Below are 23808 nucleotides of genomic sequence, written 5' to 3'. Positions count from 1 at the left end.
GCTGTAGCCGAGAGGATAAAAGCCTCCCTGTGTTGGCGCAGCAGATTTCGTCTTGGATTACAAGCTGCATCCAGGCGTGCTATGAGCTCACAGGTGTTCCGGCCCTGGCAGTCATGGCCCACTCGACCAGGGCGCAGGCGACTTCCACGGAGTTCCTGTCACAGGTCACGATCCAGGAGATCTGCAGAGCAGCCACCTGGTGCTCAGTGCACACCTTCACGACCCACTATATGGTCAACCAGCAGGCCAGAGAGGACGCAGCAGCTGGCAGAGCGGTCCTCCGAGCAGTTGTTCCGTGACTCCTACCCTCCTCCAGAGGTAAGCTTGTAATTCACCTAATGTGGAATGGACGTGAACAAGCACTCGAAGAAGAAAAAACGCTTACTTACTTTCTCGTAACTGTTCTTTGAGATATGTTGTTCACATCCATTCCACCACCCACCCTCCTACCCCTCTGTCGGAGTCGCCGGCAAGAAGGAACTGGAGGGGGTCGGGCTGGGAGGGGTATATATGCACGGCGCAGTGGCGTCACTCGGGGGACCCACCAGCCCGACAGGAGCCGCTAAGGGAAAAAGTTTCCAACCCTCGTGCACGCAGCGCATGCACACCTAATGTGGAATGGACGTGAACACATCTCGAACAACAGTTACAAGAAAGTAAGTAACCGTTTTTTCCCCCAAATCTTGAAACATTTGTAACTATCATACTCAATGTAAAAATAAAGTAGTTACATAATGTATTTAAGTAAGTGGATGAGTTCAAATGACCTGGTTTCTGAATTAGGTTTTTTTGTCTAAGATGATAACTCTCAAATAAGAAGAAAAGGAGTACTTGTGGCACCTTGGAGACTAACTAACACCTTTAGTCTCTAAGATGCCAAAAGTACTCCTTTTCTTTTTGCAGATACAGATTAACACGGCTGCTACTCTGAAACCTCTCAAATAAGAAGATTCCTGTTGCTCATTTTCAAAAAAATAAACAAAAAGTATTTGCTGAAGTTTTTGTTTTTCACTTTGGGGGAAGATGAATTAAAAATTGAACCAGAAGTTGAAGGGCATGCCTTGCCATTTGCAAAAGCAATTACTGGTGCAGTTAAAGGGACAGAAGCTGTGATTAATGTTTCTGTTTGGAGCCTGTATTAATGGTGTATTTGTCAAACTACCAAAGAGTAAAAAGGTGGGACGCTGTCACTCTGACCTTTTAAAATATATAAGAAATAATCAGACTAATTGTCAGAATAGTCGTTAATCAGAAACTGTGAATGATAAATCTGAATTTTCTCAATCTGTTTTTGAATTCTGAATTTAAAGATGCTGTTACATGCAGTGGCATAACTGTGGGTCTTGAATCAGATAAAATAGGAATTGGACCAAACAACCATTTCCCAAACTGAACTGGAATCCAATAGGTACAAAAATTGTTTCATAAAAGTGTGAGGAAAAACTACTTTCTCTCACAAATTCAAATATATTATTAATTCTCACATAAAAATGTAAATGTCATGTAAATATCAGTATTGTGTTCCAATAATATTTTGACAAATACAGTATTAGGTGTAGGAAGCCAATGAGTGATGTGACTTTCATTTATCTTCAATAACAAAATCACTTAAAGTAAATACCCAGACAAACCAGTCTGTACAAGAAATCCTAAGGTTAAAGTCTAAAGTATGCCTTTTTATGAGGAAAGTATGCCTTAGAACAAACTATAGGTTCTTCTGCGTGGTGAAGGAAACTCACAAATGCTGTCCAAACCTTTCAGATATGTAGTCAATAGTCTGGTGCAAGTGCTAACTCATGTTCCATAGTAAAAGGGTATTAATCCTACCTCTGAAGAGCAGTTTAAAATATCTGACATTTGGATACCATAAATAGATGATATATCCAATAATTAATTCACACTATAAAATGTAAATCACTTCTTTGGACAAGTACTACATATAAAGTAGTCATCTCAGCAAAAAAATACAAAACAGTTTCAGAGTATTTTGTTAATAAGAAATTGAGCGAAATAGATCCTTCTAGGATATCAAATTGCACTGAGTCTGTGTCAGTATCTTCCACAGTAATATTTCTGAACATCTGTTGAGACTTCTACTTTCAGTATAATAAATGGTTCTTGGATGTCCAGAGAATGTGATTTGGGCCAGTGTAATCTATTCTTAGTTTAGTAGGGTGAATGATACCCAAGAAAATTCTGAATTCATGTACTTTTAGTCACTTTTTAAAAAATGGTGCCATTCTTATATGTTCAGTTACACGTTTCCAACACTGTTCTTATGTTAGGAGGCAAATCACTTCTTTCTTTCTGCTACCTTTCTTCTGTAATCTTCTAGTGAGTTTCACTTACATTAGTTCCGAAAATGATTGAACTAAAAAAAAGGTTTGTAGACCAGAAAAATGTTAGTGTTTCTCCATTTTCTGAAGTCTCTGATGCACGTGTAATCTTTCTGAGAAACTTGTCCTCCTTTAGAGACTCTCTTAATCTATCCAAATGCTACCTAGGGCTTTTGAATTTCAGCTTTAACCTATAATCACAGATTAAAATACCCCCGATTTTTTTTTAATTAAATTGGTGTTTATCCAACACTGGAAATGGTTACTTATGCTTAAGGGCTTATCTACATGAAGCAGTAATGTGGATGATGGGGTTGTGAGTCTAAAGCACAGTCGTGCGTTGCACATTAAGTGGTCCGTATAGACCCTGCTGGTGCACACTTAAGGTTCCCTAGTGTGCTTTAACATAGTGCTCTTTGAAGTAAGGTACCATTACTGAGAGATTACTCATTACAGAGATTACATTACAGTAATATAACATACATTACTCTTTACACCATATACAAAGAGAGAGCCCTGTTTTTGGACAGCTACATAAATCTTAAAAAATGCTAAAAATGAAATTAATAAATACCAGAGAACAGTAGCCTTAAACATATCCAGACTTCTTGTAACCCAACATTAACATTCAGAAATAATGACCTCTAAAGTGAAAGTTCCAGCCTTTGATCTAGATACACTAGTGTTCCTGCTGTCCTCACTAACTGCTGGATGAAAGGAAGCTTCTTTAGGAATTTTACAAATTCACTGTCTTTAGTCAGGGCTTTATGTAGTACTAGCTAAACCTTCAAAGAAGTGTATGTGCTTAAAAGATATTTAAACTGCTGTTGATTACGGTCCTGGTAGTGGCGCTTCAGAGAGACTTCTATATTAACACCCTAATTTTCTTCAATCCATTTTGAGGTTTAAAAACAATAGTTCACCCAGCTATCCATCCAACCACAGCTCTTTCCTGTGTGTAGAGGATCTTTATGGATGAATCACTGAACCAGTCTTCTCATTCCTGGTTCTCTTCAGGAGAAAGGACCTGATAACCCCTTTCAGCATCAGGTTTCTTTCAAGAAGCTGCCTACGCACCTGTGATGGGATCTAAAACCCCATATTGGACAGGGCAGAACTGCTAAACCTGCGAGGCATGCACAGGGTGGAGGAGGCGCTTAAAAAGGGAGTAGAGCAGCTCACTTATTGGCAGACCAAGGAAGAGATCAGACCTTCAGCCCTCAATTTCTGAGGAAAGGGCTGACTGAAGGTGGGACCTTTGCAGATGACCGCTGCCTGGTGGCCCCTCCCTGAGGGAAGGGAGGGCTAGATTCTGATACACCTTGAGAGGGAATCATTCCCTTCTATTTCCTATTAACTGAGTTTATTTGCATTAATGCCTGTTGTTTTTTATTCACGGACTCCCCAAGAAGGGGAAAGGGAGGGCCAGGTCTCAGGAAGAGGCAGACCACCGCAGAGGCAGAGTGATATCAACAGGAGGCACTCTGTGGTGAGAGAGCTGCCACACCATGCCTGGCCACAAGGAGGAGCAGTGGTGAGGCAATCCCTTCATAACCGGTGGAGAATGTGGGCATTCTTCTCACCCTGGACTGACTGACCCAAGTGGTCGAACACTCTAGACCTAAGGGGGATCTAAAGCGTCTTCTCAAATGGATGACTGCAACTCCTGCAGCAGATGGGTGCCCAGCAGCAACAGCTGGCCTGAGGCTTAAGAGCACAACAGCAGGGACAGCAGCAAAGGCTGGTCCAATGAGTAATGACCCTGATGCAGCCTCAGTGTCTCCCCTCCAGGGGCTGTAGGCTCAGGCCTGGTGCCTCACTCCCTTGTGCCAGTGACACGTAAAAAAATGGGCACCGAGGACAACCCTGGGGCCTTCTTGGTAACATTTGAGTGAGTGGCAATGCCATCCAAGTGGCCACTCAACCAGTGGGACATCCTGTTGGCACCTTACCTGATGGGGGCCAGCACAGGCTGTATACTGGAAGCTGGATGCAGCATCTGACCAAGACTACGCCCAGGTGAAAGTGATTATACTCAACCACCTTGACACCACAGAGGAAACCTTCTGATAGAGGTTCCTGAGGGAGAAATAGCCCTGGGGAGCCCAGCCTTGTGCAAAGGCCCAGAAATTGAGACCTATGCTGTAGGTGGTTAAAGCAGGAGACTTGGATTGGAGTCAAGATGGCTGGGCTTATTGTGATGGACCAGTTTACCCATATACTCCCATCTGGGATAGGAACTGGGTGCTCAAACACCAACCGGAGTCCCTAGCCAATGCCATCCAGTGATGGAAAACTATCAGGCTGCTGAAACAGCTTTGGGCATCACACAAGTGACCACCTGAGGCCAACGGTGACCCTTGATACAAGGGAGAACCCACAGAGTGGAATCGGCAATCAGATGGCATGGCTGCATGGCCAGCTTCTGAGGGGACCAAGCAGATCACCAGGCCCTGCACTGGCTCCTGTTGGGAAACCCTGGCATCTTAGACCCGAGTCCGACAAAGGCCCCTAGGACTCCTTCAGTCTCCTCTGCAGGAAAGCCAAGGGTTAGGAACAGATGAACAACATAGGGAAGGGCTATCTCACACTTTTGGCTCAGGGCTGGTACCCGCTCAGCCAGCAGTGTGGTTTACTGTTCATGTGGCTGTCCAGGTCACCAGTATCATGAGTGCACCTATATGGAGTGTGGGTATGGACAGGTATGGATGGCAGAAGCCCATGCCCATAAGTGAGCCCTGGCTAAAGTAACAGTCCCTGTTTGGATAAACGGAGTAGAGGTGACAGGCCTGGTGGATTTCGGGTGTGGGCAGACCCTGGTCCGGGACTACTTGGTCCTAACCATGAGATCCCTGGGGAAATTATTTTTTCTACATTGTATTCACATAGATGTTAAATTCTATCCCAGTACACGTGTGCAATTGACTATAGGGTAAAACACAGCCAAAGGGAAGCTCCCTCAGAAGATCCACCTAGCAATGAAATTATGTTGGCCCCCCCTACAGGAGGGGGATAACCTAAAGAGGGACTGAGTTCATGAAGGATTAGAGGGAATACAAAACCTTGAGCCAGGCCTGTAAGCAACTGTAGGTGGTTAAAAAGAAGGTAATAAACCCACAGTGAACAGTGCCCCCCTCACTCCCCCCTCCTCCCCCCGCCCCATTTCAGCTGCTGGCAGAGTGACTGTACTGGATGGAGAAAGACTAACTTGGTGAAGTTCTTATTCCCTGGTCTCATAGGCATAAGGTCATGTTATTCCATCTGCAGGCCTCAGTCACAGGAAGACCCTGGCCAGGATTCCGAATCACTTGTATTGGCTCGGGAGTCATCAAGAAGTTAAAGACGTCCACTGCTCCTATCCAAAATGCCAACTCATGGGAGCTAAAGGAGTAAGAAAAGCCATTCTGGTCCCACTCCCCATAATAGGCATCCCATTTGAAAGGACAGGGGTGGAAAAAAGTGCAACTGGGTATAAATATATATTAGTTATAGTTTATTATGCCATCCACGATCCCAAAGCAATCCCACTGCGCACCCCCAATGCCAAGACTATTGCAACAGAACTGCTAAAAGTCTTTGCCAGAGTTGGGGTACCTAAGGAGATCTTCACTGATCAAGTCACTAGCTTTGTTTCTGCTGTAGGAGGTGTGTGATCTACTAAAAATAAAATCTGTGTATGTCTATTATCTGCAAACAGGTGGTCTGGTTGAACAATTCAGAGAAGGATGTTAAAAAGTTTATTGCTAAGGACCTCTATCACTGGAGTCAGCTGATTCTTCCCGTTATGTGCTGTTAAAGAAGTTCCCGAATCATGTATTGGATTCTTCCCATTTGAACTCTTATGCTTGAGACAGCCATGGGGGATTCTTGACCTGGTCCATGAAATCTCAGAGGAACAGGCTCCTAAGACTGAGAATGTTGTACAGTATGTACTGAAGCCCTGGGAGAGGCTTGAAACCCTTGGAATCTTTGGCAGAGTACAACCTCCTTGGTGCTCAAAAGGCCCAGGAACAAGCCTAGAACAAAGGTGCGCATATCCACATATTTAAGCCAAGCAGTAGTGTACTACTTCTGCTCCTGAGTGCAGAGTCTAAGTTATTCACTAAATGGTAAGAACCATATGAAATAGTCCACCTAGTCTCTCTGGTAAACTATGAGATCAGGCAGCCTGACAAAAGGAAGCTAACTCAGATCTACCATATTAACTTTCTAAAGCCCTGGAAGGAATGGAGAGCTTATTTATCGCCATGAGCCAGAGCTGGGGTCCCAAGTGCCCACCTCACTGGACACAGACCTTATACAGCTGGAAGTAAACCTCCACCCATAGCAGAGGGCCTAAGTGAGAAGCCTAGTAAAAGCCTTCTCAATGGTGTTTGTCTTCTGGCCAAAGCAGATTCCTCTCATGCAATACTGTATTCAAACAGAGCCTGAGCAACTTGTCTGGGTGAACCCACAGGCACTCCCCAAAAAAAATCAGGATGCCATGAGGTAAGAGATCCATGCCATGTTGGAAGCAGGAAGAATCCTGCAGCAGCTGGCGAAGTCTGGTTGTATTGCTCCCAAAATCGAACAGTACTATCTGGTTTTGCATAGTTTTTGGAAAGGTTAGTGCTTTCAAAGTCAAAGCAAATTCGATGCTTACCCCCTGCCCAGTGTGGATGAACTACTAGACCAGCTGGATAAAGCCTGATGTATCACAGAGTCCACTCATGCCAGAATCACAGGAGAAAACTGCCTTTACTACACCACTTGTCGTATATCATTTTAGGACTATGTCCTTTGGCCTCCATGGTGCCCCAGTGGATTCCAACAGCTCATGGATCAAGTTCTTCAACCACTTGGCTCATATGCGGCAGCCTATGTAGATGTCATGGTCATTGACAGCTGAGATTGAGAAGAACACCTAGTACAAACTGTTACTGAACTTTGGCCCTGCAGATGGCTGGGCTAACTGCATACCCAGCAAGGTGTAAGATGAGAAAAGAAGAGGCCACCTACCAGGGATATACTTTGTGGAAGGGCCAGGTGTGGCCCTTCGTGGATGAAATCCAGGCCCTCGAAATGTGCTCTACCCAACCACAAAAGAAACAGAGGTTCAAAGATTCTTGGTGTTCATGTGTTACTACTGATGATTCATGTCAAATAGCAGCTGCCCTCACTGACCTAATTAAGGACAATAACTCCAAGAAGGTTCATGAGTCAAAAGCCCGCAAAAAGGTTTGTTAGAAGTTGAAAGATCACCTTTCAAAGACCCTGTCCTATTCAATCATGACTATTCAAAAGTCACTTTACAAACTGATTCCTCTGAACTGGGACTAAGCATAATGTTGTCCCAGGAAGCAAACACAGTGTAACAATCCATACTCTGTGTGAGCGGCAAACTATTCCTTCAGAAATGGGCATATTCTGTGATAGGAAAGGAATGACTGGCTGTGAAATGGGCTGTTGAGTCTCTCTGATATTACCTAATGGGAAATCTGTTTAAGCTTTTCACTGATCATGTCCTTTTGGGATGGTTAAACACTATGAAAGACATGAACCCCTAGCTTATGCACTGGTATGTGTCCCTCCAGCTATGCCTTCCAAATTTAGCTTAAAGTGGGAAAAGCTCACCGAATGCTAATTATTCCCTGCAACTTCTTCCCAGAAAAAAAATCGTCTGGCCCTAGTTCCCTAAGTTCCATCCCCCATACATGACAACAAGGCATTGAGGAGCTCCTCTTGGCTCAAGCAGCTGTATCTTGCCACACCTGCAAGTCATGTATAGGCTGGAGGAGGAGCTTAAAAGGGGAGCAGACCAGCTCACTTGTTGGCAGACCAGGGAAGAGAACAGACCTTGAGCCCTCAGCATCTGAGGAAAGGGCTTCGCAGACATGGACTGCCCTGGAGTGACCTGACCAGAGGGCCAGGTCGCAGGAAGAGGCAGAACACAGAGATGGAGTGACTGTCAGCAGGAGACTCCCAGTGGGAAGAGAGCTGCCATGCCATCCTAGGCACAAGGAGGAGGCAGCGGTGAGTCAACCCCTTCATATCTCCCCAGGTTCCCAATACAATCTAGATCACCCTCATCTCCAGGAGGTATAGGCCAGTAGAAGGTGAGAGCAGGCCATTGTGCTCCTCTTCGACAACAGAACAGATAGGTGAAAACACACAGTTGTTGAAGATAAGAGCTGCTGTTGGGCCTGGTAAGAAGCCATAAAATGTTTGGCTATTATTTACCGTAAGTCTCATCGTTTTATAGAAAAAATGGATTGTGATTGTTACTTTGACACTATTCTGTAATACATTATGAGCAGGCCTGCAATAATTTGAAATGCATAGAGGTGTCTTTACATTTTCTACATTAAGGTCTTGATTCAGCAAGGTACTTTAGCACATGCATAGCCTTATACACATGAGTAGTCCCACTGAACTCCAGGCTGAATGAGTGCCTACAATAAGTATGTTGGAAGTAAACTAATGATCCCCCCCCCCCCCCCCAGCATTGTCAAGAGGGGTGTTTCAGATAATTGAAAAGAATAAGGAATCTATGTGGTGTAAAATCAACCTGAACAATGAACACATTTAAAGTGAATTTCATTTCACAAGGCTTTCTGTCAATATCTGGCTATAAAAAGTCTGAAGTTCAGCCAATGATGAATTTTAAATGTGTGAGCAGGAATGGCAGCTTCAGATTGATTGATTGTGCTTGAGTCTGCAGACAATTTTTAACAAACATTTAAGTCAGGCCTCTTCTTGGCAAATGGTCTTTGAGATTTCTGTGGTACAGTGAAAGAGGTATTTCTCTGGTCTGGACAGCACTGCAAGCTGCTAAAAGAATTCTCTGTTGGAAAAGGAAGAGCAAGGTCAGGCAGTTATTGAGAAGAGTATGAGGGCTACTGAGAAGGTCAGTGCTAGGGGTCTCCCACTGTGACAACCTGCTGAGAATCACACTGCTGGAAAAACCACTATGGTTCACATTAGAAAAATCTCACAGGAAAGCTTTTAAAAAGAGAGAGATAAGAAAAGTGAGTGCTTTTTGGTACTCTATCGCTTTTTTTACCAGATAACAGTGTAAATCAATGTGAGATTCATTGAAGTATTGTTAACTGATAGCTACAATTTTACAGATCTGATTTTAAGAATGTATCTTTTCAGTTTGAATCTATGGTGTTTTGGGGGGGTGGGGGGAGCTTTGCTAACTATGTCTAATTAGACTAATAATTGGATATCATCCTTACATGACAGAAGAAATAGATAGTGTGAGTGAATAGAAGAATTTCAAAAAAATTATTAGCAGGAATTTTTCCAGTTTAGGCAGATTAGTACAGTGGGAGCAGATGCATTCATTCCACCCCACAATAAAGAGAGAGAGAGAGAGACTTAGGTATAATTTCTTCAAACTGATAATGCTATATATAACAATCAGCACAAAAAGCAAAGTGATGTTTTTAGATCTGGAAAATATGCTGAAGACAGTTCAACTTGTATTATTGGGGAAAGAAGATTTCTGTAAATAAATATATTAAATGGAAAGATATGGCTCATAACAATAACATCATTAGCTATGACAGAGTTCATTTGGACTACTCTAGAGAAAGCAAAGTCAAAACTTATGGCAGACATTTCTGCAGTGCCTATTTTTTATAGTGAAATGTTCTGTTGGGGACAAAACATCTTTCATTTGGTATTCACCTTTCTATGTCCTCATACATTTTCCATTCTCAGTCATCTCCACTTACAGGACACAGAGCTATGAACCCAGCAGTTAAGGTTAATGTTTGTGCTAGGTGCGAGTGGTGAGGCATAGGGGGGGAAGGGGGAAAAGAGCTGTGACCGAAGACTGATTTTTAATTATTTGGGTATAATGATAATGGAGTTCAAGATCTGTAATGTGTTCAAAGAATTTTTTTCTGTGCCCTTTGGATCACATTTCTTTCTTAGAGGTCAGTTTGCTTCTACTAGCACTAAAATTACCCAGATAACGGCATGATGGATGACCTAATGAAGTGAGCATTCAGAAGAGAAAAAAATAAATAATGCACAAGATGAGGCAATGTGTTTAAAAAGAGATCCTGAGCAGCACTGGGGAATGTTGCTTTCACAGAAGATTTATTTTTTGTGGAAAAAAAATAAAGTGTAAGAAACTAATAAATGAGAAGGGACCATATTCTCCACTCCCCCTGTTTGCCGTAAGCTGGGGGACCTGGGAGGAACTTCTGTGTCTTTCTTGAAACAGAGTCTTAGCCTCTGAGTCCAGAGGGCTAGAATGAACATTTTAACAGAGAGATCCTTTTAGTATTCACTCCAAAGCTGTGACATAGGACCTGAGCTTTAAGTTGATTTACCCAGGTTGTATAGATTTCAAGGCTTAGGACTCATAATAGCCTTCAGGATTTGCTTATCCCTTTTGCAAGGCTGAAATTGGGAAAAGAAGGTTTTCCTATAGTATTTTTTCTACATTATATACATGTTTTTGCAATCTGAGCATGGATTATACCCATTGCCTTTTATTCAGCATCCTGATCGCAGAGCAGTCAAGACAGTTATTCCTGTTGTTGCTGATTTACTGTTACAGCTGCTTCCTTTTCATGTGATTTAATTTGAAGTTTCAGCCCACCAGGGGGCTAATAGTCCCACCTATGCAGCTTTAAGAGCTAGTTGTTGTTTTCCACCTGAATGTTGTTTCCATTCCTATTCATAGACATTCTTTCTTCACATTCATCTGGCAACAGCAAGGCAGTGTTCCAGCAATCCTCTTCAGAGAGTAAAAACATGGAACAATTTGGATGGAAAAATTATAAATTAAAATCAGTCTGATCACTTTAAAGTGTCCACGTTATTGTTTTGGTGAATGCCAGCAACTGGAAAATAATGGCTAATGTCCTGTTTTTGTATCTCGTTTAAGATTTTTATTTATTTATTTAATGTTACATTATTCATTTTTTCCATTGATTGCACCATACATATTTTTTAAACCTTTGCAATAGCGTAGCATTGCTTGATGTGAAGTATGTTGCTAAAAATATTAGCAACTTCTGTAAACCAGTAGTGAGTGTGTATAATATATTCACTCACACTGTAAGACTCTTGAGACATTTGACTATAAGGTTATGCTTGAAAGTATGATAACACGACTGTGCTATGTAGGTACATGTAATGGAATGTTAGTGGATGATGGCTACATAGCAGTGGAGAAACAGCTGCAAATTAATCAAACTTTTTAATATCTGATACCAAACTTTTAAAGGTGGGCTGTGAACATGTACAGATGCTATTCTGAAGGATGTTTTACAGGATTTTTTGTAAGTGCCTAACTGCATATTTGCATAGAGGACTGTGTTCCAATGGACATTTCAGTATTGTTGTCTGATCATTTTGACTGTGTCCTGCATTATAAAGCATTGTTTATGTTGAACTGAAGTATGCTGGAGAGAACCATCTCAATACTGCTTCCACCAGGACTCTCACAAAAACAAGAAGTCCATCTCATGAAGCTATCCCAGTGGGCAAAATTTTAAATAAAACATTTTTGGTTTATATTGTAAATTGTTTTCGTTTTAAATAATAAATAGTTCTAAAACCTTTTTAAACAATCGGAGTTCAGTTTGACACTCAACAGAGACTGTTGTACCTCCCTTTCAACATAGCGTGAGTTAGAGAGCAGTATTTTGCTTTTTTCTGTTTGCATCATAGTCTTAACATTATTTAAACCAATGTTTTTGTTTGTATTTTCCAAATTAAAATGATTAAAAACATTTAAATTTTATGAGGCTGAGCTTCCTCTGCCAGTCCAGTTGGAGCCACTTAGAAACCAGTCATGTGGCTTCCAATGGATGGAACTGTAGATGTGACTTCTTTTTCTTTTCTTTGTTTCATTTCCTGTAGTAGAAACTTAACTTTGTGCTGAGTTAATCCTAGTCATCTCATTGACTCAAAAGAAAATTTCCCCCCTTTTTAATTGGCTTATTTCTTCAGCAGCTTCATTTCTGCATTATGAAAAGGTTGAGGTCAGGGGCAGACTTATAGTAGTGGCCCATCTGAAATCAACTGTTATTAAAAAGTGGCACAATCTTTACTGCCTTTGGGCAGGAAAATGTTGTTAACAGATTTCAGTGTTCAAGGGTAAGATTTTTGTACAATACAAATTGACTACACTACTTCCGAAGATCTGATTGATGGAAAATAGAATATTAACTGCCAGGAAACAGGTTTTCCAACACTACTATTTAGCCGTCCTGCACTGACTACCCTTTTAATGGAATGATTTAATATGTCCTTGCTAACAGTATAATTGAAAGAATGCAGCTTGTAATAGTTATTGCAGGTTACATGATAATCACCTCATTCGGCAGTTGGTTTGTTAGAGCCTTAACTACCCTTGGCCTTTGCAGGCTGCTAACTGCTAGTAATGGTCATTAGCGTGGACTGATTGCTTGAGCAGTATTGCTTGCTCTGTTTAATAAACTAGATAGCCTCAAAGATGGGAGTGCAGTAAAAGTCCAAATTGAGTTGCTTTAGAGGCAGCACAGTATTAATCATTGGTTGTGAATGTTAATCACTCCACAGCAGTGATAATTTACAGCATTGTTGTAGCACACTGGCACTCATAAAATGAACTTAATAACCCACCACTACCCATGGGATAAGCCTCTTTTTTTCTGCAATTGAATACTCAGCCTGGCTGCATAATAGTCTTGTGAAATACTGCATTTAAAAGGGTGAGCAGCTGTATGATAAAATAAACAGCTCTAAAACAGATTTGTTAATTATCTCTTTCTTTTATTCACAGAGGGTGTTTGTGAGATATGGCTGACCAGTGAAGACACAGGGGCTTATGGCAGAGACATTGGCACAGACCTTCCTACACTTCTGTGGAAGCTGGTTGAAGTTATTCCTGAGGGAGCTATGCTGAGACTTGGCATGACAAATCCTCCCTATATTTTAGAGCATCTGGAGGTAAGTAAAAAGAGAATCATTTACATACTGACATAGATGTTGATAAATCAAGTCAGTGTGGTATCCTGTGTAGAATAAGTGTTTCATTTAAGACTGTTAGTAAATTTCTGTAGCCACAGATTATAAAAAGTAAATTTGTAGAATTAGGCTTTAGATGTTAAACCATTTGTCTGTCATATGAGACTGTCCAATTAATCAAATATCCAAATCTTCTTGAGTGTGATGATAATATTGTGGAGCCTAACCTGAGCAACTTGAGGGTAGTGATGTTTGGATTTTACTTTCATAATCAGCCCTTTCAATAGCTAGTAGAAGAGGTCATAGCAAACTATGGATCATGAGTCAAAAGCTTCCTCCCATTTGTACCTCTCAGAAATGCACCCAGAAAACCTTGTATCGCTCTTAGACTCAACATTGTGTTCTTAAGGTGACACACATCAAGATGAAGAATAAAAGTGAAAATCTTGCCCTGTGAGTGTGCAGGGTTCCCACAGAGACCATTGGGAACTTTAAAGGTTTAGTTAGAAAAGAACATTTTGTAACAAAATAAATCAATGAAGGCAGAGACAATATGTTGGAGAACGGATGTGAACTACAAATATACAAGTAGCAGGAATTGAGAGAATTCTCGAAAGAATTGTACCCGGTAGCAAAATGAATTTCCTGAATCTCTTGTGAATTGATGATGGGAAAAATCTAACATAAGGGAGCAAAAGCAGTGACTTAGAAGTCTTCTGCAGTCTGTATCTCTTCAATACCCAGGTACAGCTACACATATATGAAAATAAATAGCAGGTGAACATCCGGCACTACCTCAAATATTATAAATGAAGTATTTCCACTTGTGATTCCTTAAAGCATTGAAGTCCATGTTTATTTAACATTGTGCCTAGTCAGCTCTTCAAAGTCTTGAGGAATAGAAAGTGAGCCTAACTGCCTTGATTTCTAAAGAAACTGTATACTAGTATGTAGGATCTTTCAAGAAGTGGCTGTTGCCACTAGAATATAAAGGGATAGCTTTGTGTCTAGGAACAATGGTGACTATTGATGCATGAAGGTCGATAGACATAACTGACAGATAAAAGTGCACTCAGTTTAAAATAATGAGTAAAGATGCTACGGTATCACTCAAAACAGGATAATGCCTATCCTGAGGAGCCTCAGCTGTCTAAGCATCATTTTGGGAATACACAGAAACTCTAGAAATACAAGTTTCATCCTTCTTATGTGTACCATGCAAGTGTGGGATAAAACCCTAAAATGAGTCTGATTTGCTGGGCATCTCAAAGATCTGTTGTCAGTTTTAATAGGAGCTGGGATTTGCATTGTTGTTTCTGGCCTAAATCCCTTCTGCCCGTAGTCACTTTTGTGTAGTTATGTGTATGCTGGTGATTGCCACCCTCTCCAGAGGTAGCTGTATTTAAGTGCCGATATATGTATGGTATATTTCAGTTATCTGAATTTCATTTATCCAAAAATCCTCATTATTTGAATCCACATTGTGTCCTCCATGTAGCTCTACAAATCACAAGCAATACATTCACATGAACTTCATGGTACACTACATTTACAAAAAATTCATGATACACCAGTGGAGCTGTGTACTCACTCAATGACTACAACACTATGTCAAGTTCAAAGTGCATCTTGTGTATTAGTTGAATTCATAGCAACATGATAAGTGTTCCACTCCCATCATAGAGACTGGGACATGGCTTCCCAGTGACCAGCGGGAAAGGGATCTCACTGACACCACAGTCAGCACTGAGGGGCCACATCCGGCCACAGCCCGAGACAGGCAACCTGGGACCAGGACAGTCACAGGGTAGCGAGGTCCGTAGGTGAGGGGCTGACACACACACATTGCCATCATTCCCAGCTGTACTGGAAGCTTTACTGCCTCCCAGCTTGCAGCTAGAACCCAGATCAGAATAGCACTTCTGTTTATCCGAACACCTAGTTATCTGAAGGATATTTGGCCATTTGGATAAATGAGGGTGTAAAGTAAAAGATTTCTGAAAAACTTTAGAATCCTCCAAGATGAAATATTTCCATAAACATGTACGTTAACATAACTTATGATATTATTACTTTATCTTTATTACAGTATTTCATATTTATTAAATCAGTCGATTGCATTTGCAGAAGGTATGGTCAACATGCCATAGATTTAGAACATCAGAGCTAATAATAAAAGCAATATATTTGATCGAAATAGATCAAAGTTAACAAGGAGTCCTGGTGGCACCTTAAAGACTAACAGATTTATTTGGGCATAAGCTTTTGTGGGTAAAAAAACACTCATGAAAGCTTCTGCCCAAATAAATCTGTTAGTCTTGAAGGTGCCACCAGGACTCCTTGTTGTTTTTGTGGATACAGACTAACATGGCTACCCCCTGATTCTTGACACAGATCAAAGTTATAATATTTCATATTTGTTTTTGGAACGAGCACAGTTTCTAAGAGTACAGATTTAACATTTATCAGGCACACTGAAAACTTGTGGTTTGCACATTCAACTTCTAATCTGTTATGGGTATGTAACTAGAAATGACTAAATGGTAGCAGGACACTGTAGGTCAAATGCAGCTTTAGGCAGCATGTTAAGGCAGCTTTGAACACTTGTCAGCTTTACCCTAGGTATCCCTGGCAGGACAGTTAATTGTACATATCAAAGCTGGTAATTATAAAATATATAAATAAATGTTGATAAATGCAAAGTAAAAGAGATTGGCGGGAAACATTTAAATACTCATAAGCTTTACAGGTTCTAAATTAACTGTATCACATCAGGAAAGGTGACCTGAATGTCACTGTGGACAGCTCAATGAAGACTTATAAACAATGTATCAGAAAAGTAAATAAGATGTTCAAATAAATAAGGAATGGGATGGAGAAAAAATCAGAAAATAATATATTGCCATTTTATAAATTAGCAGTATGACCTTAGTGCTGGTCACCCCAGCTCAGAAAGGATATTGCAGAATTGCAGCTGGATCAGAGAAAGGCTACAAAAATTATTAGGGGCATGGAAAAAATCTTATATTAAGAGAAATTGAATAAGAGGGCATATGATTAAAGTATATAAAATAATGAATGCTATAAAGAAGGTAGGTTGGTAGTTTGTGTTCTCCCTATCCCAAAAAAACAACAAGGGACGCGAAAAAATTAAAAGGTGGCAAATTCAAAACTGATGAAAGGAAGTACTTTTTCACAAAACACATAATTAAACTGGAATTTATTATCTCAAGATATTGAGACCAAAAACTTAGCAAGGTTCAAAAAGGAATCTGACATTTATATGTATAACAGGATATTCAGAGTTATCATAGTTAATACTACAAATTTTTGGAAGAGATATTAAACCTCATGCTTCCAGATTTAAGCCTGTGGAGAAGCGGATGATTTTCTGACATCTACCTATGCAAGGTTTCTTGAACCATCCTTTGAAGCATGTGAAGTTGACTTCTTTTGGAGACTGAATACCGAACTATCGAGACCACAATTCTGATCTAGTATGGCAATTCCTATCTCCCTGTGACATACTTTCTAGTACTTTCGGGCAGGTGGCGAAGGAGGGATTAAAAGTGCTTGCACACTCTCATTTTCTGAGGAAAAATATTGGTTTTAATGGAGAGATCCTTCCATGTATATATTTCTCATGTGCTGAATTACCACAAATAATGGGTATATAATTACCTAGATAGAATAAAAATAAAAACACACACTTGGTTTGTATTTCAATTAAAGCTTGCATTCTTTTGTGTAAAATACGTTGACCTCTAATCCGTATGATTCAGTACTGATAAGTACTACTGTAAAGCATCTCGTGACTGTGTGTTTTGGAGGGATTTTGCTTGGGTTTTTTTGTGACTTCTGGTATTAGTTCAGGTAACGCAGCTTACTGTCCATCCTGATACAATTCCCTATAGTTTATATGGGTCAGTTAACACTGCTGCCAGGATACTTACCTTAATATTGGTATCTCAATCTATCAGTGCCACGTAGCACATTGTTCACTTCCTGTTAAGCACTGTATTGATTATACAATTGCTTTATTGATTTATAAGACATCACACAGCTTGGCATTGTTTAGCTAGTGAATTTCTTTTGTTCATGAGATTCATGGATGTGATATTGCTTATGATCCATAAGCATTATTTGAGGCTACAGAGTTAGAGATCCCGTAGTCAGTTTGTTCCCTGTCTTTTGAACTCACTCTCAGACCTCACCAAAAATGTGCTTATTGCTGAAGCTTTAAATGCCCTACAGTAATTATTTTTTTTTATTTGGTATTTTAAATTGTGGATTTTGTGACCTTATTTGTTTTAGCATTAGGTGATGGGATTTTCATGTGGTTTTTTTTTTTTGTGACACAGAACCTTACTCAAAAACCTCCAGTTGGTTGCTGTGTCAATGGAGGTGCTTGAAGATGGATTCTTACCATTACCCAAATTGTATATTCATACTGGCTGAAAGAGCTGAATGTCTGCTAATCCTGTGGCCTTATCTTGACTAGGAAATAAGATGGTTTTTTCCCAAGCCAATTAGTTTGAGAATAAGAATATGTAAATGTGTACACTCTACATAGTCAAAATACTAAGAAGTGATAGATTTTATTATTATTCTTTATTCAATGTGGACAAATGAAAGCTCGTATCCCTGAAAGAAAATAAACTGGAAAGCAGATCTTCAGTAAGAGGTAGAGAATAGGACATCACTGAATTAATTTCTGTTTGAACTAGAAAAACATCCAGTCTTGATTAAAAAAATTAATTTGCAAACTGGATACAATTAACTTAGGCTTGAATAGAGACTGGGAGTGGATGGGTCATTACACAAAGTAAAACTATTTCCCCATGTTTATTCCCCCACCCCACCGCTCCTCGGACGTTCCTGTTAACTGCTGGAAATGGCCCACCTTGATTATCACTACAAAAGGTTTTCTCGCCCCAGCTCTCCTGCTGGTAATAGCTCATCTTAAGTGATCACTCTCCTTACAGTGTGTATGATAACACCCATTTTTTCATGCTTTGTGTGTATATAAAAAGATCTTCTACACTTTCCACAGTATGCATCCGATGAAGTGAGCTGTAGCTCACGAAAGCTTATGCTCAAATAAATTGGTTAGTCTCTAAGGTGCCACAAGTACTCCTTTTCTTTTTGCGAATACAGACTAACACGGCCGCTACTCTAAAACCTGTCAGAATGGAGGAACTAGAACTACTGGTGCAGTAAGGGACCTAGATATTATAGGGATAACAGAAACATGCTGTAATAGTAGTCATAACTGGAATACAGATATTAAAAGTTGTGTGGTATTCAGGAAAGACAACTAAAGGTAAAGGTGATGAAGTAGCATTGAATATTAATGACGAGGTTGACTAAAGAGATCAGAAGTGATGGAATGGATAAAACAGAATCTATTTGGGTCAGAATCACTTTGGGGAAGAAAGGTATCAGAGGCTACACTGGGATAGTGCTTGGGATCTGCTACAGATCCCCAGGATCAAATTTGGACATGGACAGAGATCTCTTTATTTTTAATTAAATAAATACTACTGAGAATCATGTGGTTATGGGAGACTTTGATTTCCGAGATATAGATTAGAGGACAAATGCAATAATAATGGTTGGGCACAGAAATTCCAGGGTATGATAGGTGACAGATTTCTTCACCAAATAGTCACCAAACCAACAAGAGGTGAAGCCATTTTAGATTTAGTATTGGAGAGTAGTGAGGACCTTATAGAAGAACTGGTTGTAGGGGACAAGCTCGGTTCGAGTGACCATGAGCTAATTCAGTTTAAACTAAATGGAAGGATAAACAAAAATAGTTCTGCAACTAGAATCCTTGATTTCAAAAGGGCAAACTTTAAAAAAATAAGCATGTTAGTTAGAGAAGTTGACAGGACTGAAGAAGTCAAGGATCTGAATGTGGGGAAGGCTTGGAACTAGTTTCTGAAGCTTTAACTAAAGTTTCTGAAGCCTGCATCCCAAGCAAAATTCATGGGGAAGTGTTGCAGATCAAACTGGATGCACAAGCATCTCAAACAAGGTATTAAGAGAAAGCAGAAAGCTTTCTTGGCAGTTGCAAAGTGTAGGGGAAAAGTGACAACTGCCAAAAGCCAAACAGAGTTGGACCTTGCAAAGGAAATTAAAATAGCCATATAAATAAAAAAGAAAACATGGAAAGAAGAACTGGGGCAACTAAGCATTGATGATATGGGGGAGATTAAAGATAATCGAAGTATTGCCCAAAACCTAAATGAATACTTTGCTCAGCTTTTTAAAAGGATAATGAAGAGCTTGGGGTCAGTGGCATGGTGGGTAATGGGAACAAGGATATGGAAGTAAAAGTTACCACATCTGAAGTGGAGCCAAACTCATACAGCTTAATGGATCAAATAGGGGGCCCAGGTGATCTTCATACAATAAACTCAGGGGTCATACCTTATGATGGGAGAGTTGTAAATATAGTACCTGTATTTAAGAAAGGAAAAAACTATAGGGAAACTACAGGTCCATTAGTTTGACCTCAATTTTATGCAAGGTCTTAGAATAAATTGTGAATGCGAAAGTAAAGGATATAGAGGTAAATGATAATTGGGATGAAATACAACATGGTTTGGGGGTTGATTGTGCAGATCAGCCTGATTTTTCTTTGAGAAGATGACCAGTTTTCTAGACAAAGGAAATTCAATAGATCTAATCTACCTGGATTTCAGTAAGGCATTTGATACAGTTCCACATGGGAAAATTATTAGTTAAATTAGAGAAGATGGGGAGTAATATGAGAATCGAAAGATGGATAAGGAACTGGTTAAAGGGGAGACTACAGTTGGGGTCATACTAAAAAATGAACTGTCAGGCTGGAGGGAGGTTATTAATGGAGTTCCTCAAAGATCAGACTTGGGACCTTATTTAACATTTTCATTAATGACCTTGGCACCAAAAGTGGGAGTGTGCGAATAAAATTTGTGGATATAACAAAGTTGGGAGATACTGCCAATATGAGGGAGGACCAGAATATCATACAAGAAGATTTGGATGATCTTGAAAACTGGAGTAATAGAAACGCAAAGTCCTGCACTTCGGGACTAACATGAAGAATTTTTGGTATAATGTGGGGACATGTCAGTTTGAATTGATGGAGGAGGAGAAAGACCTGGATGTATTGGTTGGTCATAGAATGACTGAGCTGCCAATGTGCTGTGGCTTTGAAAAAGTGTAATGCAATCTTAGGATGCATCAGGCAAGGTATTGCCAGTAGATATAAGGAAGTGTTATTACCATAATACAAGGCACTGGTGAGACCTCTTCTGGAATACTGTGTGCAATTCTGGTCTCCCATGTTTAAGAAAGATTAATTCAAACTGGAATAGGTACAGAGAAAGACTACTCGGATGGTTAGAGGAATGGAGAAACCTACCTTACAAGAGGAGACTTAACATAACAAAGGCTGATGAGGGAGATATGATTACTGTAGATACATCAGAGGGATGAATACCAAGAAGGGAGAGGAGGAGTTTAAGTTATGGGCCAATGTTGGCCCAAGAACATGTGCACTGGCCATCAACAAGTTTAGGCTTGAAATTAGATAAAGGTTTCTAACCATCAGAGGGGTGAAGTTCTGAAACAGTCTTCCGATGGGAGTAGTGGGGGGCAAAAAACTTAACTTGTTTTAAGACTGAGCTTGATAAATTTATGGAGAGGATGGTGTGATGAGATTGCCCAAAATGGCATATGGCTCATCTGTAACTGCTATTAATCAGTATCTCTAACGGCTGGACATGGGACACTAGATGGGGAGGGCTCTGTGTTACTACTAAGAATTCTCTCCCAGGTGTCTGGGTGGTGGGTCTTGCCCACATGTTCAGGATCTAAGTGATCACCATATTTGGGATCAGCAAGGAGTTTTGTTCTACAGGATAGGTCTGTTTTCTTCTTAGAATAGCCTCTGTCCTTTTCATCATAGATTGCCCACCCCAGCCATCTTTTGTAAATCAGCTGCAAAATATTAGGGCATATATTAATAAACAGTTCACAGCTAAGTATTTGGTATTTATGTGATGTAAAATAAACTTCTTTCTCGTGGACTTTACATTTAAGAGGGTTACATGATATCTCCTCTGCTCTGTGCTGAAGGATAACATAGTAAAAACAGGTAAAAGCACTCCTCAACACCCTTATAAAACCTTAGTGAGTGAACCTAAAAAAAGTATTTAAAGAAAGTTGACATACCCTCTCTGCCTGCTGGATTTCCAAGCATCTCAAGGATTTCAAGAAATCTTGCATCCTACATATCCCCTAATATGTATCCACTGTAATGACATATTCATATGAACAATAACTAAAGTTTACAATACAAACATCTAAAAAAGCAATATTGAATTTTAGAAAAGTGTATGACTTCGGGCAGAAGTCCCCAATCTGTTGGGGGGCCACGGCGGGGCACCACCCAGCTCCGCCCCAGCTCTTGGTCCCTGCCCCCTACCTCGGCCCATAGCTATGACTCCAGACCTGCCCCCAGCTGCAGCCCCAGCCTTGACCCCCTTACCTCTGTTCATGTGCCCCTTCTCCCCTCCTGAGCTGGGGCCCTGCTCCTGGCTGGGGTGGCATGGACAGGGGCAAGTGGGGGTATGGCTCTGAAAAGTTTTGGGACCACTGATTTAGAGAATATTCCAGCCTTTCAGCAGGAATCTCAGAATAGTCTTACATGCTGTATATCTCCCCATAATTTAGGCTCCAATTTATGGCATATAAACTCTTTCTCTTCATTGTAATGAAACATTTAAAACATGTCTCTTAGCCTCTCTTAAAGTCAAACCTTAACTCCAGAACATAAGCCATGTTAAAACACAACTCTTTTCAAAATATCATTTTACACAGACTTCTGCCTATGTCTTATAATAAGTCTAAATGTTTCTAAAAGATAGCAAATTAAAAATAAAACATTCTAGGCAATGGTTAACCTTTAGTCTTTAAAGAGTCTCTACTGACCTTTTCATAAATTACACCTTGACTCACTTTGTAACCAGCCATAATATACAGTTTAAAAGAACAAAATAATATTTGCAAAAGCAGCTGACCTCCATAGCTTAAAGCATCTACACCACACCCATTTGCAGTCTTGTCATTATTGAGCAGAGCATCTGCAGTCTGTGAAATGAAAAGGAAAACATGTATGTATTAGGGCCTGTGATGTCTAATACAAGGACATTGCTTTCATGTAGAAAACGTCAGAAAAAGTTTTCTTATTTGGGCAATTCCATTGGATTTCTTCATTCTTTTTCGAGTCCTGGTCCTTACTGTATTCCACTGCAGGTTTTATGCATATGCCATGTGACCAGAGCCAAAGCTTAAGAAAGTAGTAGTATCAGTTGGTCCGTGCATGCACCCTTACTCTGCTTCTTGGTTTTGGTCCAAGATGATAGAGGGTGGGGCAGCCAAGTGAGCCCTCAGTTCTTTCTCGCCACTGCTACATGGTCCCAGTTGGAGCCTTTTCTGTTCTCTCATCTCTTGCGATGCAATTCTTCAAACTGAGAAAAAAAGACTCTTATTCTTGTACATAGTGAATATTTTTGTAGTAGTTTTAGTGTTAGTAATGATAGTTTTTAGGATTTTAAGGACTTCGGAACACCTTTTCATCAACCCCTTGATTGGGTACTAAATTATGCCGAAGAAGCTGGAGTTCAAGATCTGCACTTCCTGTCCTTGCTTGATCTCTATCAATGACAAGTACTAATTCTGACTTTACTGTTTGGGGGAAGCCCATGTTGCATCCAGGTGCAGTGTCTGCTTCTCCTTTCCTGCCCATACCCAGGGAGGCTGTGCTCTCCCCCTCAAGAAGCACCTCGTGGAGGTTGCTGTGAGGCTGCAGTCAGATCCAGGCAGGGGAACTCCCCCATCCATCAGCCTGACCAATCTAGGAGTGCGCCTCCTACTGTGGAGCCCCAGTCTTGTTATGCTGGTACCAGCACTATGCACCCTGTGTCAGGGCCTACCCGTGAAAGAAGGAAGAATGCACGTAAGCGTGACAGTGTGTCTTCCTCCAGGCCCAAAAAGGATACTGCTCCATCCAAAAGTTCATGGAGAAGTGGTGCGTTCCAAGGTGCACAAACATTATAAGAAGCTGCACAGACTGTTGGATCCATCTGTTCTGTCCATCGAACCTTGTACTCCCTCCAGGTCGGCACCACAGAGGTCAGGGGAATCGGTTCCAATACAGTTTTCCACTCTGGCTCATGTTCTGCCTTCAGTTCCGACTGAAGAGGTATACCACTGGTGCCGGGGAGACTCTGGTCAGTCCCCGAGCCTCATACACTGTTTGTCTTGGCTGAGGAAAGATCCCCACACCTTCATGTACCGTCACCTCCTTGGAAGATGCGTTACACCCCCCTCCCCTCCTCCCGCTAGACTTGCCTCATTTAGAACATGTTCCCACCCATGCCCCTGAGGCTCCTGTGATACCATCGGTTCCAAAGGCACCACCATTCAAACTGGCCTCTTTTCTCAGGCTTGGAGGACTTGG

At 40.8% G+C, this 23808-nt stretch overlaps 1 protein-coding gene across 2 annotated transcripts in view; it reads left to right on the top strand.

The window, feature by feature from the left end:
- Positions 1 to 23808, top strand: part of CDKAL1 (CDKAL1 threonylcarbamoyladenosine tRNA methylthiotransferase) — a 664051-nt gene that overhangs the window by 392009 nt on the left and 248234 nt on the right. For both annotated transcript variants that reach the window (XM_073331895.1, XM_073331896.1), the window contains exon 10: positions 13108 to 13274. In XM_073331895.1, coding sequence (XP_073187996.1) covers positions 13108 to 13274 — 167 coding nt within the window. The remainder of the gene's footprint in view (positions 1 to 13107; positions 13275 to 23808) is intronic.

The sequence above is a fragment of the Lepidochelys kempii genome, chromosome 2, assembly GCF_965140265.1.
Source record: "Lepidochelys kempii isolate rLepKem1 chromosome 2, rLepKem1.hap2, whole genome shotgun sequence".
Taxonomy (NCBI): domain Eukaryota; kingdom Metazoa; phylum Chordata; order Testudines; family Cheloniidae; genus Lepidochelys; species Lepidochelys kempii.
Note: the sequence above shows the minus strand (reverse complement) of the source record. Positions and strands in the feature narration are given on the sequence as shown.